The sequence below is a fragment of the Diadema antillarum genome, unplaced genomic scaffold (genome assembly GCF_040938485.1).
Source record: "Diadema antillarum isolate AM-2024a unplaced genomic scaffold, OU_Dant_1.0 seq00001793_RagTag, whole genome shotgun sequence".
Lineage (NCBI taxonomy): Eukaryota > Metazoa > Echinodermata > Echinoidea > Diadematoida > Diadematidae > Diadema > Diadema antillarum.
In genome coordinates this window covers 85,201-103,586 of record NW_027272471.1, presented here as the reverse complement: position 1 = coordinate 103,586, position 18,386 = coordinate 85,201, and the positions used below count along the sequence as shown (strand labels likewise).

The window sequence follows — 18,386 nt, the reverse complement described above, 5'->3', positions numbered from 1 at the left end:
TGGCCTTGGGCCACCACTCTCTAGATGTTTTGGTGGCCCAATATTAGGGAACAAAAAATTGTGCGTATGCTTGTTTGTTTGTTTGTTTTTTCATTATGTTTTCTTATAGACAAAAGGAGAATAACTCACCGCGAAGTGGTCGGCATTTGCACGCATTTCGGTTAGCTACCACGACCAGGGTTGCAAGATAAGATTGAAGCTACAGGCTTCAAGGCTAAATTAAGACTATTTTACGGCCAAATTTGATCAAATTACTTTATTCTCTCGGGCAAAGTTCACTGCTAAATTTCATCCTTTCGGGTAGATAGGTAGGTATACCCTTCTGTTAAATATAATCGTTTCGTGAAATAATATGTATTAAGTTTCATGCATATTATGTTTATGCCTCAATTCAGTACAAAGACTTTTCAAAGTTAGTTACACAGCATTTGAAGCTCTTTATCATATTTGTCAATCTTAATTCAATTCAATTCAATTCGATTTTATCGTCCGTTTCTGGAAATTTGTTTTGTTTACATGCATCCAAGTTACATAATCATAATGGCTTATCATTATTGTCATGTATGCGCAATTAATCATTTACTATTTCAGTTATCATATATATATATATATATATATATATATATGTTTTATATATATATATATATATATATATATATAATACAACTATTTATTACAAATGTAAATTGTTTTGTTAGATAATTTTCAATGCAATTCATTTAATATTTACATTCTTTTCTATATCTATATATATATATATATATATCCCGATGAAAACCCATTTTCTTTGCTCAAAGTTTTCGCTATTTATTATTATAATTGTTTCTGGTCAGTTTTCCTTTCCTTGTTTCAAAATATATTACTAAAAGCTGCATCGCTTCGGCGATCCCTCACATTTATTCCAAAGTTGATTTACATCCTTTGGGTTTATGTCAGGTTAATGTGTGTGTGTGTGGCACACATACACACATTATAGCTTCTGACCGCACGAGCAAAGAGAGTTAAGGGTTTGGGACGAACACCGATCTAGGGCTTTCAATAGCTCAGTCGGTAGAGCACCGGTCTAGTAATCCGGAGGTCTCGGGTTCGAATCCCGATGAAAACCCATTTTCTTTGCTGAAAGTTTTCGCTATATTATATATATATATATAATATAAGCATGTTATATGAGATTTCACGTAATGGCTCCACAAAGATCGAAGTAAAGAAACAAACTGGTAACGCATTTTTGGTTAATAAAGCATGAGTTTATTCGCCTAAAAAGTCAATTTTTGTTTTGCTTTGTTTTGATACCGTCATTGTCAAGTCTGCTGAAAAAGGCGTCGGACGCCGAAAATTCAAATAAACTCATGCTTTATTGGCCAAAAAAAAAGAAGCATTACCAGTCTGTTTCATTCATTTATATATATATATATATATATATATATATATATACACATATATGGGTCAGAATTTTGAACGATGTACAATTGAGCCAAAACAAGGCAAAATTTAAAAAGTAGGAAATTCTCCAAATTATTCATCTTACCTGAAAGAGTATAACTCAAGCTTTAATATGAACCCAATTATACTAGGATTTGCCCAGAGGAACAAGTTTTTATTCACCGCTGAAGTTTACCATGTCCAGAGCAGCGAACGTCCGTGAGGAATAGTACAGCACATACATTTGAATACCATTTAACATAGTTTGCAAAGATCCGATTCAGTTCAAAATCCTAACAAAATATCTTAAGGGACATGTGTACGTGCTTGCAGAATATTAAGCTTGTACTCTTAACCTGTACGTAATGGTAAACAACTGATGATTTAACTAAATTCGTCGTTTCTGTTGAAATATTGCTCTTCCGCTAAACACTTTCTCCACTTTACGCGCATTTTACAGAAACTCAATATTTTGACCTCTTATTTTACTGTCCCATACTTCAATCCCCACTCCCAAATAATAACATACCTTTTTAAGATGTATCTGATCTAGGCAGTCTCTATAACCCAACGAACATAGCATAGTTTTCATCACGGAGGTTCGCATGTAGCATACGGACGTTCGGAACAAACAAGATGCAGCTCTCCTGAGTTGGAAACGCATTCTACTTACAACAAACAGCAATTTCATGTCGAGAACAAACTCCTCTGCAAAATCCTGAACAGATATTACCAATACTCAATTACATAAGCTTGTTTATCTTCTCATATTGAGGAATCAAAGAAAACAATTTTTCCATCTCTCGTAAATGAACGTACAAACGTACGTGTAATCTCAGTGACGTGGTCCATCCTTGAGAACGAATATATTTATCAAAATTTCTTTATCATGAAGTAAAGATTCAGGTCCTAAATTTGTTATCTAAAGTCTACAATGCAAAATTTGCTTATAACGAACATGGTCACAGCTAAAATTATGACAAAGAATTAACGTAGAAAGACAACAGAAATGTGCTCCGTTATAGAAATACGTTGTTTAGCTGGGGAGGGCAAACGAATACGTTGGGAAGAAATCCCTCTATGTTTGCTCCTTGTGTTACACACAGTTACCGAGGAGAATTTTTATCATTATATCAGTCAGAAATGATAATAGGTTCGATACTGCGAAGTTTCGTCATAACAAGACACAGTAAGTCCAAAATACATGGATGGATGTTTGTGACTTCGATATTATACAATATGGTTTGTTATAACAAACATGTTGTAGCGCGTCATTTCGGAGGCTCGTTATTCATACAGTTTGTCAATACGAAAATTGATAGAGTTCGTATAATTATGAAGCTTTTTTATTCGGTAAATGATAGAAATCTCCGAAGGTTAATCGAAAGGTTTATTAATCAGAACATGAAAAATCATGTTCGCTTATCCAAATGTGGAGAAACAAGTTAACAACTACAATCCTCCAAATTTCAAAACCTCATAAAAACCGTTTTCACCTAAACGAATATCAGGCCTTTTCCACTTTTAGAAGAACGGACCTAAAGATAATGATCATTAATATTTATTTTTCGAACTAACAAACTTTCGGAATAAGGAATCTTTAATAACAAACCTCCTTATTTAACTACAAACGTTTATTTTTTTCATTTTCGGAATAACAAACCTTTGGACATCGGAGTAACGAATCTTAGGAAGAGCGAACGTATCAAAGTGTAACCTTAAACCTATTCTTGATCATTTCTTTTTTAACATGTGTTTTCAAAGTAAGCACAAAAGCAAAAACAAATTGACGATCTCTCTGTCTCTTAAATGTAAAATGAAAAAAAAAATCTTGGAAAGAATTACAAATGAACAGTGCTTTTCATTGATGAGTATAAAACAACACCATGTGATGATAAGCGGAGGATTTGTTTGTTTTCATCCGACAATTGTAAACTGCATTATTTTTGTTCGCTTGTGACGGCATTTCGATGAATAAAAAACGTAAACAAACAAACAAAAACTTCTCCGTAGGAATTTGGTACGACGGGAGTGCACTGGCAATTCTTTTCTCTGTGTGTTGGAGCAGCTCGATCCCTTCTCTGTTTCTCAGTCATTTTTATTCCACTGCTTACCCGTCCTTTTGAAACTTTTCCATTTTTTATTCAACACATGCCCATTACAGACTTCTTCCGTCATTATCCTGCATGTGATTACGTAGCACTTTTCGGATTTATTTTGGTTTGTTTTGTTTTGTTTCTTTTTTCTGTTTGGTCGCAGCATTTCCAGGCTATTGACGGAATGAGAGAAAAATCGTCATGAAGAGAAAAATAAGAATGAATTAAGGCATTTAATATCATGACAATTACAGCGAACGTCTGTTATGGGAGCCAAAACTGGATGTGTTCTGTTTGAGACGGCAGCTACCATACTCAAAAGATAAACACTTGGCGCACCTGTCACTAAAAAGTGGCACTGATCCTCTATCTCCTACTATGTAATCCATTGACTTATTCTACCAACGAATATCCGTGACCAAAACGTTTTCCTTTTGTTTTTACCAGTAAATTGAGTGCTGAACATTATTCACTTTTGGGTATGAGCGGCTCGGTGATTTGGTAATATTTTCAACTAACATTAACTTTATGTGCAGTGATATATTTGTAATTATCAGCAATTTCCATTCTCGGACAGAACGTCCGTGAGCGAAACTTTCAGAACCTGTAACAGTACAAATTGTCTCCAGATCCTTATTAGAAAGAAATTTAAATGCACAGAAATTACAGATTACGCAAAATTCCATTTTCCTATAACTTTGTTTTCAGTGTTTAGCTGTTTTTGTATAATTAGAGGGAAAACAAGCGTAAAATTGTGAGTGAATTTTCAACTGTTTCTTCATCATGATCACATAACGCCTTAAAAATTCTGAAACTACTGCCCTAAACTCATTGTTTACTTTGTAAAACTTTATTTGTGACTATTGGAGCTAAAAGTTTTAAAGAATACAGGACACTTTTGGGACAAGTTATCCCTATCGAAGGGATTGCATACGTCACGGACGTTCGCTGGAATTGTCACGGACGTTCGTTCTACTGATAAGGTCATGTTCCCGGACGGATAACTAATCGGCAGAGAGTACCTAGCCTTCCTAACTCTGTCAAAAATTTGAAAGGTATTATCAATGCAAATTATAAGACATTTGACATCCTTACAACATATTTATTGCTCAGAGGGGGATCAGGAGGTGAATTTTCAGAGAAAATATTAATTATTTGCTTGGTTTTCGGTGAATTGCATGGTCCAAAAACTGCGGACAAGCCTCAGTCCGCTCCAAAAATAACATACAGCTCCTCGGCTAGAGAGCCAAAGGTAAAATGCACCTTCGTCATCAAAGCAAGATGGTGTCCCACTCGAAAACGTTGTAATCATCACGGGCGTTCTTTTTTTCTCGGAGGTTCGTCTAAAAATATAATTTCGGTTCCTATTTGACAAAGGATAGACAGAAACTCAAAACAAACATATTATCGTGTGGCTAGATCTTAGTTTGATTACGACTCAGAACAATATCACCAATAGCGTTTAATGGGATACGATCTTTATTCGAAAATAGCGGAAGCACGTCCGTGACGAAAACTGAGTATAATTTTGCATAAAAGAATATTACGTCCCATGTACAGCCAGCAGACGTACACTTTTTGCAGGATATGTTCATTAGGTGGAACACCAAATTTTCGTATACATTACAGTTGGGACAACAAAGTAGAATTTGCAGCAGCGATAGAAATAAAGCACCACGGACGTTCGCCTGTTTAGGACTTTGATATTTCAATTGTTCTCTGTGATTTTATACGTGCTCATATACTTCTTATAATGTTGTGGTTCATACCCATGATATGTCAGATCCAGAACATGGTCAGATATTAGATGCCACGTATGCTTAAATACGCACATCATTACTTTGAAAAACAAAAATTATTGTGAAAATAGCGTTTTTACCGTATTTTTACGCTTTAAGTCCTTGTCAAATGAAAAATATCAGGCAAAAGTCAACCAAACCATATATTTCCTGAAAGGAAATTTACCAATCTTTGAGATGACATGAAAAAATCTGGTTTCTTAGATCATCCTGGCGTGTTTTAAGGGAAAGAATGTCATGAGGTGCGAAAATGGGCAATTGTACATCGTTCAAAATTCTCACCCATATATATATATATATATATATATATATATATATATATATATACATATCCTTACAGATACTACAGTAGTGTCAGATATACATGTGTGTGCACGTGTGCATGTGTGTGTGTGTGTGTGTGTGTGTGTGTGTGTGTGTGGTGCAAGGGAGGAAAAGTGATAAAAAGGGGGTAGGACATACGTAAAGTACACAAGCAGGGGCAGCAGCACAGACCTGCTGGGGAGTGGTTTTGTTGGGTTTATGTATAATTTGATTCCATTATAATTTTCTAAACAACTGTATTTTCATTTAAATTGATATCAAATTAAAACTAGAAATGTCGCTATGGCGACTGGTATGCCTCCGCCATAATGCATGATTCTCCTAATAGGTCTAAATAGTACATGCGGACAATGTGTGATTACATTTTCACAAAATTGGCAAAATGTTAAAATGACAAGTTTGTCACAAATGTGTTGAATGCTCACCTTCCTTGACCTAGGTTTAATTGGATGAATAGGAGAGCATGTATTTGGGATTTACAGACTTTAACTTGACTTTGACCCATTCATACATTTATGCATGGGGTAATTTTCAAGGTATGGAGAAAAAGTGCAATTTCTGTATTGAATAGTAAATTGTTACCATTTTCATCTGGCCTTTGACCCTAAAATTCATAAGATAATCACTGTCAGGCAGAAGATGCATAGATATGTAGTACGTTTCAAGATAACTTGAGCCACTACCGAGATATGGAGGAAAAACTTAGTTCAGCACTTTCACTTGACCTTTTGACCTGAGAGGCAAAAACAAAAGAAAAAAAAACTTTCCAGAGAATCTCTATTAGGCTAAACATGCATACACCTAGTGTAAAAAAAAAAATAATCCTGCTCGCATTGCATAAATATGAGGGAAATAGTAAAATTTTGAAGTGTTGCCCTTGACCTTTGACCCCTGACCTTTGACCCCATGAACCCTAAATTCTCTAGATAATCACTGCCAGTCAGTACATGTATATATACAATCTTGCATGCAGAGACCTTGAACAATTTCCAAGGTACAGAGAAAAAAGGTAAAGTTTTAATATTTTTGCTTGACCTTTTGACCTTTGACCTTTGACCTCATGACCCAAACTTTCACCAGAGAATCTTAATTGGTTAATACATGTATACACTAAGTTTCAAGAAAATATCTTCAGGCATTGCAAAGATATGATGGAAATAGTGAAATTCTATGTATTTGACCTTGACCTTTTGACCTTTGACCTTGAGCATATGCACCCAAAAGTTGATAGGCACAACTTCACCCCCTAATACACATACACGCCAAGTTTCCTTAGGATACCTCAAAAGGTTTTGACGGACGGACGGACGGACGGACGGACGGACAACCCGAAAACATAATGCCTCCGGCACCACTTCGTGGCGGAGGCATAAAAAAGAAATATGGGATTCTAGGTTTTATTATCAAGATTCACTTTCTGCTTTTGTGGAAAAAAAAGTAGTACACAGAAAGGAAATATTCTTGTGAGTTGTGTTCTTTAATTATGCAAATATTTGTACTTTGCACAGAAATTCCAGTTCAAACTAGTGTCCTTGTATGAACCTGTTGAGGATGGGCTGATTTTGCAAAACAGGCATCTCCCAATCACAATTGCCCGAGTATACTCGGGACTCGTCCTCCACGGATTAAACGATATCATTGCAGGGGGGAAGCGTGTCTGTCTATGTATCTACAGAGTCCCTAGTCCATATGCATTGTCATCTTTTCAATATCAAATTGGAAAAACAATGTAAAACCAATTCCTATTAATTACAAACCTTTCATCAGGATATATCTGATGCATGTGGAATGATAAAAAGGCGTTTTCTTTTTTAAGATTTGGAATTATGCACTTAGAAACTTGATCTAAGAAATGTTCAAGTTCTAGTTTAAAAAGGCAATTCACTGAGGTCCAAAGACTCTTGTTTGGAATTGCTGTTGATAGTTGGAATGATGTAAACTGGCACATAGAAAGGCTGATCCATACCTATGAAAAGACCTAACATTTCCTGAAACTGTGTTTGACAATTTCTTAATAGCAAGCTGATACATGCATAGTTGGAGGAAATTTGTATGAATTCCTTGAAATTTCTTAAACTTGACCAAGGGTCTGTGGTACAGTATCAGTGGTTAATATGAGTTGTTATTTCACAGAGTTAACCTTTGAGAATCTGACCCAATGGAATATGACTCACTCATACGGTGAACTGTTCAAAGGAGTGGGAAAGTTCCAGTAAACTTTTTATTTATCTTTTTTAAAATAAAACATCCATTACTGTATATCATTCAGGATGTGAAAAGCATTTCAATACTCTTGTGCATTTGTATCAATGTCAGGCATGCACATTCATATAAACATGTGAGTCACATACTCAACCACACACTCACACACACACACACACATACGCACAAACATAGATACATCCATATAATTTCTATCGTTATGGTAATTCCGTCATCTAATTTCTAGAGACTTGACAATCAAGAAGGTCAGATTTGTTGAAACATTTTGCTATGTTCAAAATACAAGTCAGAAAATAATGCTTTCATGATAAAGTTATTTATTGATGTCAATAACTAACAAGTTTTCATAAAATATCAATACTTCCTTTATACAAAAATGCAATCAAAAGCCTGTCTTTATACATGGATGTATCGGACTTCATGTAAAATGAAAAATTTGTACATCCATATCCTCCATATTCATATGACATAACAGAGCTTTGGGCTGGCTAACACTTATATCATTTCCTTTAACAAGATGAAAATTTTTTTTAAAACGGGGAATAGGGCAGAAAAGGAATGACACGATCAAATAAGGCTAAAATGAAAATAATTGCCTCTTGATGGCACAGCAAAGTATTAGATGAAGAAGGAAGAAATATCTAAGCTTCGCAGACAAACTCGCAAAAACAAGAAAGGAGCACCCTCTCCTGACTGGCCAATTTTCACCGTTGCAAGAGACAATTCATGACTGTATGTTGACCCTAAACAGTTTACTCTTACCTGGCACATGAATTTACATTGAGACAATATGTAGACCAAAATTGATAGAAATAGGAATATGTCTCAAATGGCATTGATAATAATAATAATAATGATACTAACCCTAACTAGGCCTGGCTATTTAGGTAGATCATAGAGCCGGGGGGGGGGGGGGGGGGGGGGCTCCCCCAGGCCCCTCCAGATCACAGCTGTCGACCGCGCGATCACGACGAAAATTGGCACACACATTGCCTATGACGTAAAGTACCACGAAAATAAAATTTGAAAAAATCATCATTTATGCTAAATTTATGCATAATGATGCATGAAATCCGACAATTTGGTATAAATCACTAATTAAAGCTCAAAGTGGGCACATTTTTTGTGTATATATTCTTTTTAGTGTCCTGAGCAAATATAAGTGAACAAAATTATGCCATCAGAAAAAAATTTCTTAGGTATTCTATTGCTTTTTGAATTTCTTATGTATTTCTTGTTTTTTCAACTTTGTGTATGTCATTGTTTTTTCAATGAAACTCGTCAGCGACATTGTTCCAAACAAGGAAATATGTTATTAATTGATATTAATCAATAAAACCCCCAAGTAATACTGTAAAAGTGGATATTTTCACGCGACTAATTTTTCGCACTTGGCCGTGTCAGAAGACTTTCGCGTGTTTTTGATTAATCAAGACATCAAGTACTGGAACATATGGCATGCAAAAATATTCGCGTGCTTTTATTTTCACGCTTGCTTCTCGTTTTAACAACACCGCGAAAATTTCCACTTTTACAGTAATGCTTTTATGAAATTTGCCTGTAAGCACAGTTTGCATGGAAATTGTACACGAATTCCCGTTTTGAGCAATTTTTGATCTAACATGCACGTACATATTTATGCGCAACTTCGGAACCGTGCACCCGGGCATCGCAAATTTGGTGTCAAAAGATGCGGAAGACTCGATAGAAAAAAGTCATGAAACATCGCGGCGATAGCTTTTCGCGTTAGCGATACGTCGCGCGGAACGTCGAGGGGGGCCTCAGAGGCCTCTCCCCCCCCCCCCCTCGGCCTAGTTAGGGTTAAAACAAAAATAAATTCCGTATAACATTTTTTATCAGTCTTACTAAAAGTTAACTATTCCACACATGGCCTACACAACACTACACAACTGTTTTACAAGATGGAATTGGATTTCTGCAGGTGTTATAGAGTAGCTACAAACTATACACAAACAAAAAGAGCACTTTAAAGTATGCAATGGGCTGTCAATTTGAAAAATAAAGCCCTTGCTTCTAGCAGTTCAAGCAGAATGAAAGCAGAATATTGAGCATTTCAATCTATAGAATTTTAACCTCTTTTTGAAAATCACAAAACATTGCACTTAAAATAAAAAATGTGATATAAACACTGAAGTGTAATGTAGATCATAACAACCGCCATACGCTTAAACTTTTAACGAACATTCACCTACATAATAGGCATCAATAAGAACACATTCCTCTCATTCTAATTCCTTAATCCTGTTATTAAAATGATTGTGGTACTAATATTAACAAGTCTTAGTATACAAACCTATATGTGTATGAAGGTCACACATTAAGCTTCATGACAACATAACTACTGGAATATCTGAAGATACTGGGACATTCTGTACAGTCTCACAGTGATACCTTTTACATCATTAATCACTGCTTCCCAAGAAAATGTTAATTTTTAGAAGACTGTACCCTACAGAGCATATTGTTTGGAGTAAAACACATGCAAGTGAAATTGATATTCATGAGAAAAAAATAACTGAAGAAAATCTCATCAAAATTAATCACAAACATACAGCAACTGTTTGAAATCATTAATATGTCATATGACAAAAGACTTCATAGGAACCATCTAACAGTCATTTTGATAACAGGACAGTACTCTGCTCAGTACTCTGCTTGCATAAAATCTCTCATATATGGAACAGAATGACAACCAAACTATGATTTTGCCTGAATTTGTATAAAGGAATTAATATGTGTTGGTACTGGAGAATGAGTTACTATCATATGTCAGAAGATCATTAGAGCCATAATGCAAATCAGGGTATGTGGACTTCTGATATCAATCACTTTGCATCAAAGTGTACACATGCTGTTATATCTTGACAGTTATCCAGTATCATAAAACCAATCAAGAGAGATACAACCAATGCTGCATAAGTCAAAGTTGCATATTTCAATTTTTTGCCTGAAAGTAAAAAGTCAAAATTTCAAACCAAAATATTTGTGTTTTCATGACATAATATTTGTAGTCAAATATTGGCCAAGTTGAAAATCATACTCTGGTCACAATTGCATTTTTGGTAACTGATAGAATCAACTGAATTTCATTCATCAATATTTTACTACAGAACACTAGCTCACTAATGATTATTTAGTATGATGACTAATTCTAATGCTAAATCATTTCAAAAGCTTGAGATATCCCATCATCTGCTGGTCATGGCCTTCAAACTATTCATCTCTACATCAAACAGTGATCAACTCACATTATGAAGGGCAGGTCTCATGGTACACTGAAACAAAGTAATTTGGCTGAAATAAACAAATTTTAAGAAGTTAATACATTGTCAGACTATGCACACATTTCAATATATCAAACTTCAGAAATTTCACCTACACCATGATATCATTCGTCTTGAAACCACTGGTCTTATGGCAAGTAGTGAGGTACTAAGGTACTAAGAGATCTTCTTTGCCTTCTCTTCATAACCAAGCAGAATTCAGGGAGAACATGTAACTTCAAATATATTGTGCAAAAGGTGTTATAGTGATTTCAAATATTAATAACAGTAATATATATATATATATATATATATATATATATATATATATATCCCTAGTTGGCACCTTAGGGAGGCATATTGGGGGGAAGTGTCTTCATTAGGGAGACAACTGGTCATTAAGGAGACAATTTTCGTGTCTCCATTGCGTAAATTGCCATTGAACATGTATTTTAAAATTTGCATATAAAACAAATGGAAATGTCTTCCAAATGACCCATCTAGGAGTATATATATATATATATATATATATATACATATATATATATATATATATATATATATATATATATATATATATACATATATATACATATATATATATATATATATATATATATATATATATATATATCCCCACTGGATCATATCCACACTTGAATTTGATCTTTACTGAATGGAAATCAACATTTATGCTGCTGGGATTGATACATTATACCAAAACCTTCATGGTGTCAAGTCTGATAAAGACAATAATTCATCTAAGTTTTCATGTGTGATATAAACACAGATGTAGTCATGGTGCCAGGCCTTTATACCAAAGCATTCCTGTGCCTGGCAATTGTTGAGTAACATGATCCCCTATGTCTGTATATATCTGCAAAGATTGAATTTATAGTCCTCCTAGAAAATACCTCCATGTCTGCATTGTTTTTATTGAAATGTTATTCAAATCATTTTGTACAGACAAATAATAATAATATCAATAAGTTACCGGTAAACTGTGAGGAGTTACTGTTGGGGTCTGTAATGTACACTTAACACGTTTCTGGCCTGGTGTTAGAGAAACTTCATAAATGATGGAGTTCCATCAGAATATGCTCGTATCTTTCAAAATAGGTATGAACAGCTGGCATATGCAGATTCTCTACAAGGAAAAAATTGCGCTCATCAAGATGTTTAAGTCAGTGATTTAGCATCTTGAAACATTTGGTACAAATCAGGACATGCCTCCTTGCTGCTTGCTAGCACCTAGCGCACCATTGGATTTGGATTCTTGTTCACCCTCTCCAGTTTTTCAAAGTGTTTCCTTGCATTCTTGATATTGATGAGGGTTGTGGCGGGAGCTAGACAGACATGGAAAGAGAGAGAAGAGAGAGTAGAGAGGGTTGTTTCACAAACAAATAAATAAACTCATAAAAAGTGAATTCTTCCAAATGGTTTAATAATGAGGAATTATATCATATATTTCAAGGCCATCTTGGCTCTTCAAGTTTAATTTGAAGGCAACTATAAATCCAGTTAGTTTTCTTGACGACTTTTTCTAATAAAACAATTGCAAGATTGTCTTTAAATCTACATTTCAGGTCATCAGTGGAATGAGGCTGTGACAACACTTTTTAGTGGTTAATACATCATTACGCTACTGAGCAGCAACTATTCACCCATAAAATCAAGGAGATTTCAAGGAATATAATGCTTACAAAAATGGAGATGCTTGTATGTTATATATATTGTAATAGCCGACAACAATTTTTATATCCATATTGCAGGAAGCCTTCCATTCAAAAAATCATATCACTGGATATTTTTGGCTGGAAAGAGACATGTCCAGCCAAAGTAAGACATGTCCAGCAAAAGTAAGGAATGTCCAGCCAAAGATAAGTGATCTTTGACTTTGAGGGATTTGGACAAATCTTATCAACATATTCACACCTCATGAATGTATGAGAGCCAAACACAAAGAAAAGCATCACAGGGTTTTTATGAGAATTAAATCTGCACTAAATTGACAATCTCCAAACATCATGCACGTCAAACTAAAGAAACAGAGGCATACAAAATGCAATCCTGTGAGGGTTTTTGTGCAGGAAAAACTTGTGGGGCAATAATATTATCACTTCATCTGAATTGCATGTGACTGTGATCAATAATCATTTTCATGAACACAGATGAATCTCTGATATTGAGATACATCATGGAACTCTCCCAGTTAATTTTATTTCCAGATATTAGAGTCTCTTTGCTGTCTCCGATGATAAAGACATAAAGCTCCAACTCACGTATTGATAAGTCTGACATGATGACCATGACATAAGTGTTCTGTGTGAAGACATCAATGAAGGCTGCAAAACTGGAATTCCTGACTTCCATACTCTGAAATGATGCTGCCAGTTTGCTGAGCAAATATCGACACAAGAAGAAATTGACAGAGGTGAAGCAGAGCAATATAACATTTCACAAATGTGCTCAACTGAAAATAAACAGGGTAAATATACAAAAATGCTACGATACATACCGCTGTACATTTCAGCATTATGAACTCTTGTTCAAAATCTATTGAGAGATTAAAGCTCTAAAGTGTACATTGAACTGATTCAGAAGTAGATATACACTGTATCATTTAGAATATATCAAATGAATATCAGTTATTAGTTTTTCTTCACTACACGATATATATTGTGGTCATAATCCAACTGTATCCTTCTGGTTCTAATGAATATCTACATGTCCATAGGGTTGATGCTCATCTGAACTAAGAAAATACATAAATCTCAACAAGGTGCTGCTAAACAATTGAAATATGCCAGGGCATTATTCTTTACTTACAAAGATAGCCATGCACAATATGACAACAATATTCTTAAATGCTGGACAGATAAATAATTTAAAGCTACATAGCTTTAGCCCTCTACAAGTAGCCTTAACCAAAAGCCTCAATTATGACCAAACCTACCACTGAATTACTCTGCATTCCCTGCATCTGAGAATGACTAATGCCAAATATAATGTATCACTAGAATTTATTTTGAAGAAAATGATGGAAGCATTACTTTCATCACTGGGGCCACCAATACACTATTCCATGACGAGGGATACACACATAGCCCCCTATCCAAAGTGTTACTTCCATAAGAGTTCAACTGTACTACCATTGACACTGTCGTTATTTTTTTTGGTAAGAATCTTCAGGTATCTACAATCAGTACAACCTGGTTTTTATACAGAACCTCCAAGATCTAGAAATGATGATCATGTTTGAGTCCAAACACATTTTCCCCTGCCACTGGAGTGGTCTGTACAATTTGAATAAATCTTATCACCCTGAACCCAACAAAAATTCCTGTCAAGTTTGACATTTGAGGAGAGGCTGAATGTATCAAATTTTGACTTGGTAACCCCAACTTGTTCATCCCATTAGTTGCTAAATTGGGACCACCACCCACTGAGAGTTTTGTAGTGGACCCTACAGGGTAGACCAAAAATGACTAAACAGCTACAAAAAGAAAACAAACAAACACACACACACACACACACACACACACACACACACACACACACAACAAACAACCTTTTAAGCCTGAACAGCAACCTTACCTGCAGCTAAGCTTGAACTGCTTGATGATATTACTGATCTTCTCGAACCTGTGCACATCTCTGTGTTCTCTTCTCTGGCAGTGAGATATCACCTATAGCAATGGCACAAGAACAAAACACAGACATCTAGCACTGATCAGTCAATTTGGGGGGGGGGGGGGTATCTCATATGTAATGGGTTGCAGGTCAAGCACCTTGGATACAGTAAATTCACTTAAGTGGTCACTGCTTATCTCAACAGAACATGAAGTGATGTATGAAAAAGTATAGATTTGTTTTTTCTTCGTTACCTACATTGTGTCATCAAATTCTTCTCAAAAATTGATAATTTGCCCATGTCAACCTTCTTTAGAGGGTTGGTGGTCCACTGGGAGAATAATTGTTCATATACAGCTGACTCTTGAGACTTATATTTGAGCAGGACTAGCAAGAGTTGGCAGACAGACTCCGTGAGCTTCAATGCCCCTCCCTGCAACAAAGACGTGAGATGCTAAAAGCCTCCTGCTCTATAACCTGTTGAGGATGGACTGATTTTGCTACAACACGTGTTTCCATAGACACATACAATGTACCTGAGCACACTCGGAACTCATCCTCAACTGGTTATGAAATACATCACAATCTGGCTAACCTAAATGTAGGTCAAAATACTACTACAGCACAGCAAGCCACACAACATATCCATCATGAGTGCTACCAGTTACCAGTTACCACCATGGAATACCATTGCCAATCTTTCTCCCCTCGGACTGTCAGGACCTGGAATGCTCTCCCTCCTGATACAATATCTTCATGAAAACAACCGTTTCAGTCTTCTGCCAACGTTTGGTGACAAGACTCTTAATCTAGGCAGACCCCATCATGTTTTTATTCGCACCCAAACCATTCTTTTTGTTGCACTGATGAATCTGACCCACATAAGAGCACAGGTCTAATTATCTAAAGAGGAATTTTAAAAACAACAAGAAAGGCACTAAATTGAGAGAGGGATGAAAATGGAAGAAGGCAAAATGTAGCCAGGGCTCTCAATGTGACTTTGGTTCAGATCTGCAAGTCAAAATGTGGCACATACATTGTATCTCTTCTCATGATTTTGCCAGATGAAGGTGAGCTAATCATGTCTGAGATCAAAGAGAAGGTGGGGAAAGCATGTATATGGCAGACTGTCATAGAGACAGTACATGGACTTGTTCTGAGCAAATTTTGCTACTTGACTGCAATAGCTAACAAACACACAAAAACACACACAAAGATTGGTGATGGTATATGAGTAGAGGGCTGATCATGTGTGCACCATACTGCTGCTTACCACAGCCTGCTCTAACCATTCTGATTCCTTCAATTGTTATTAAACAAGACTTGCAATCACTCTCAATTTCTCATGTCAGGAGGTAACGAAGCTATGTGATCCCGTAACCCATATCATAATACTATCTTTGAAGCCTGCACTTTTCTATTAGATCGCCAAAACATCAAATAAAATTCATAATTGTCAAATGACAATGGTAACTAATGACATCAAGAACTGTAAAGATGTTATATACTCACTAGAAAAGTGGCCCTCTCAAAAAGCAGCACTTCATCTGCATCAATAATGTCAGCAAAGTTGATGAGGTTGGTCTTGAGCTGCTCAACATTGGGAATGAGGAGGTATACAATGGAGGACCAGGCCTGGTACAGAGTCTCATCCCAGATGGACGTCCTGAAGCAAGTACAGTCCAGAGGTTTGGACAGTCTCTTTAAGTCATCCTCTCGCTCCTTGAAGATCTAATACAGTCATTGACAAATACATGTACTTCATTTTACTGTCTGCATCTCATTCAGTTGGGGGTATGGGTATTACATATGAATATTCATGTCTGAACATTGATGAAAACCTTTCAAAGAACAGCATACATCGATTAGTACACATCACTATGCCTTACATCTTAAAAACATACAAGCAGAAGCAATGCAACATCAGGGCCAACACCACGAAGTGCAAAGTAAAGAAGAAACACTCTTTCACAACTTTCATCTGAGCGATATTCATCTATTGTAAGCTACACTTAGAATATTTTGCATTATCAAGAGTTTCTCTAAGAATAAATACTGTGCAACATACCAGTCTGAGAACATAGTGGGTCAAACCTACAAATTGTACATGAAATGAACACTACAACAGGAATAGCCTGCCTCAGTGAACCAATTTTTATCTTTCTCTTTCTCTCTCAAATAAAAAATTCCCCTAGGGGAAAAAAAAAAAAAGGTGTTGGAATGGCATCTCTGTCTCCGTCTCTAATCAAAACTCATGCCCAGGCAACTGACCAGGATCTGACCTTTATAGGGCAAGTCCAAGATAATGCGCACGTTACGTATGGGACATTCAGAGACTTTTATGACTTGAAAAATAGTGTTAATGGCCTTTGATCATATTGAACTTCATCATGGTGATTGATATCTAGGAGAAGTATAAACATGTAAAAAATTGAGAAAAATGACCTTGACAATTATATTCCAGAAGAGAAAATATGTGCTGTTACGTATGGGACCAGAAAACTTTTGGTTTTTTGAACATTTTTTTCAACCTCAAAACTCTCTGAAAGTGTTTCATTCTACAACTTGTAACTCACTGTGATGAAAGTCACAACACTCAAGATTATCACAGGTAAGTTTCATGTCATTAGGCAAAAAGCTCTAATTACAGGTTCTAATGAAAGACAGACATGACGTGTTACGTATGGGACAGTTACGTATGGGACAGTTTGTCCCCAATTCATTTAGTGTGTGAAGAACCATTTTTATGGGTATTTTGCATAATTATTGTAGTAAAATCAGTTTAAACTACTCAAATACTGATCCAGATTGTCAAGGAAACATTATTCCCCAAACATTCACCATCATAATCATATTCAATCATATTTTTATATTTTTATGACCAACCTGAGTATGCATGCCCTTTGTGCCCCATTCGTTTAGTGTGTGGAGAACCAAGTTTATATGGGTATTTTGCAAAATAATTTTGCAAAATACCCATAAACAAATTTTTTGCATAATCATTGAGGTAGAATCAGTTGAAATTACTCAAATGCTGTTCCAGATTGACAAGGGAACAATATTCCCCATATATTTACCATCATAATCATAATTAATCATATTCTATATTTTTTTATGACCAACCTGAGTATGTATGCCCTATTTTTATCAGGATAGTTACTAACGCACTGAAAAATTGAATAGTTTAAAGTGTTTACTTCCATTGATGAAGGGCAGCTTGCCATTTAGTTTCAATAAAAAATGACTTGACACAAGAAATATTAATTTTAATAAATACATGTAAGCAATACCTGCTGCGTGGAACCCCAGTGATCGAGTAGATATATGATGTCTGTCTAGCAGTCAGGTCATTGATTCGAGTCACAACTCAGTGTTGTATACCCTTGAATTTTGTCGTGGCTACTATTGAAACTGAATAAGGACAATTTGTGTATCACTTGCAATAAAAAGGAATCATTTTACTTTATATATTTTTTTTATATATATCACAACCATTTCAAATTGGATCTCTGTCACATAAACTTTGAATTCGTCTAGTCTTAGGATTGTATGCTCTTTAGTAATTCATATCTAATTGGTTTCCAATCATCTCATTAAATGTTGAA

General features: G+C 35.5%; 1 protein-coding gene and 1 non-coding gene across 2 annotated transcripts in view; one reads left to right on the top strand and one right to left on the bottom strand.

Moving 5' to 3' along the window:
• The first annotated feature begins 1,031 nt into the window (after positions 1–1,031).
• On the top strand, positions 1,032–1,105 carry Trnat-agu (transfer RNA threonine (anticodon AGU)). The gene has a single exon. It is a non-coding gene; the product is annotated as a tRNA-Thr (tRNA).
• An 11,212-nt stretch (positions 1,106–12,317) lies between these two features.
• The window catches only part of LOC139712328 (ras-related GTP-binding protein A), a 28,137-nt gene continuing 22,068 nt past the window's right edge, over positions 12,318–18,386 (bottom strand). Inside the window, exons 5-8 of the mRNA XM_071624166.1 lie at positions 16,294–16,512; positions 14,746–14,837; positions 13,431–13,546; positions 12,318–12,494 (exon numbers count right to left, since the gene is read on the bottom strand). Of these exons, the coding sequence (XP_071480267.1) occupies positions 12,400–12,494; positions 13,431–13,546; positions 14,746–14,837; positions 16,294–16,512 (522 nt within the window). The 3' untranslated portion in view covers positions 12,318–12,399. The remainder of the gene's footprint in view (positions 12,495–13,430; positions 13,547–14,745; positions 14,838–16,293; positions 16,513–18,386) is intronic.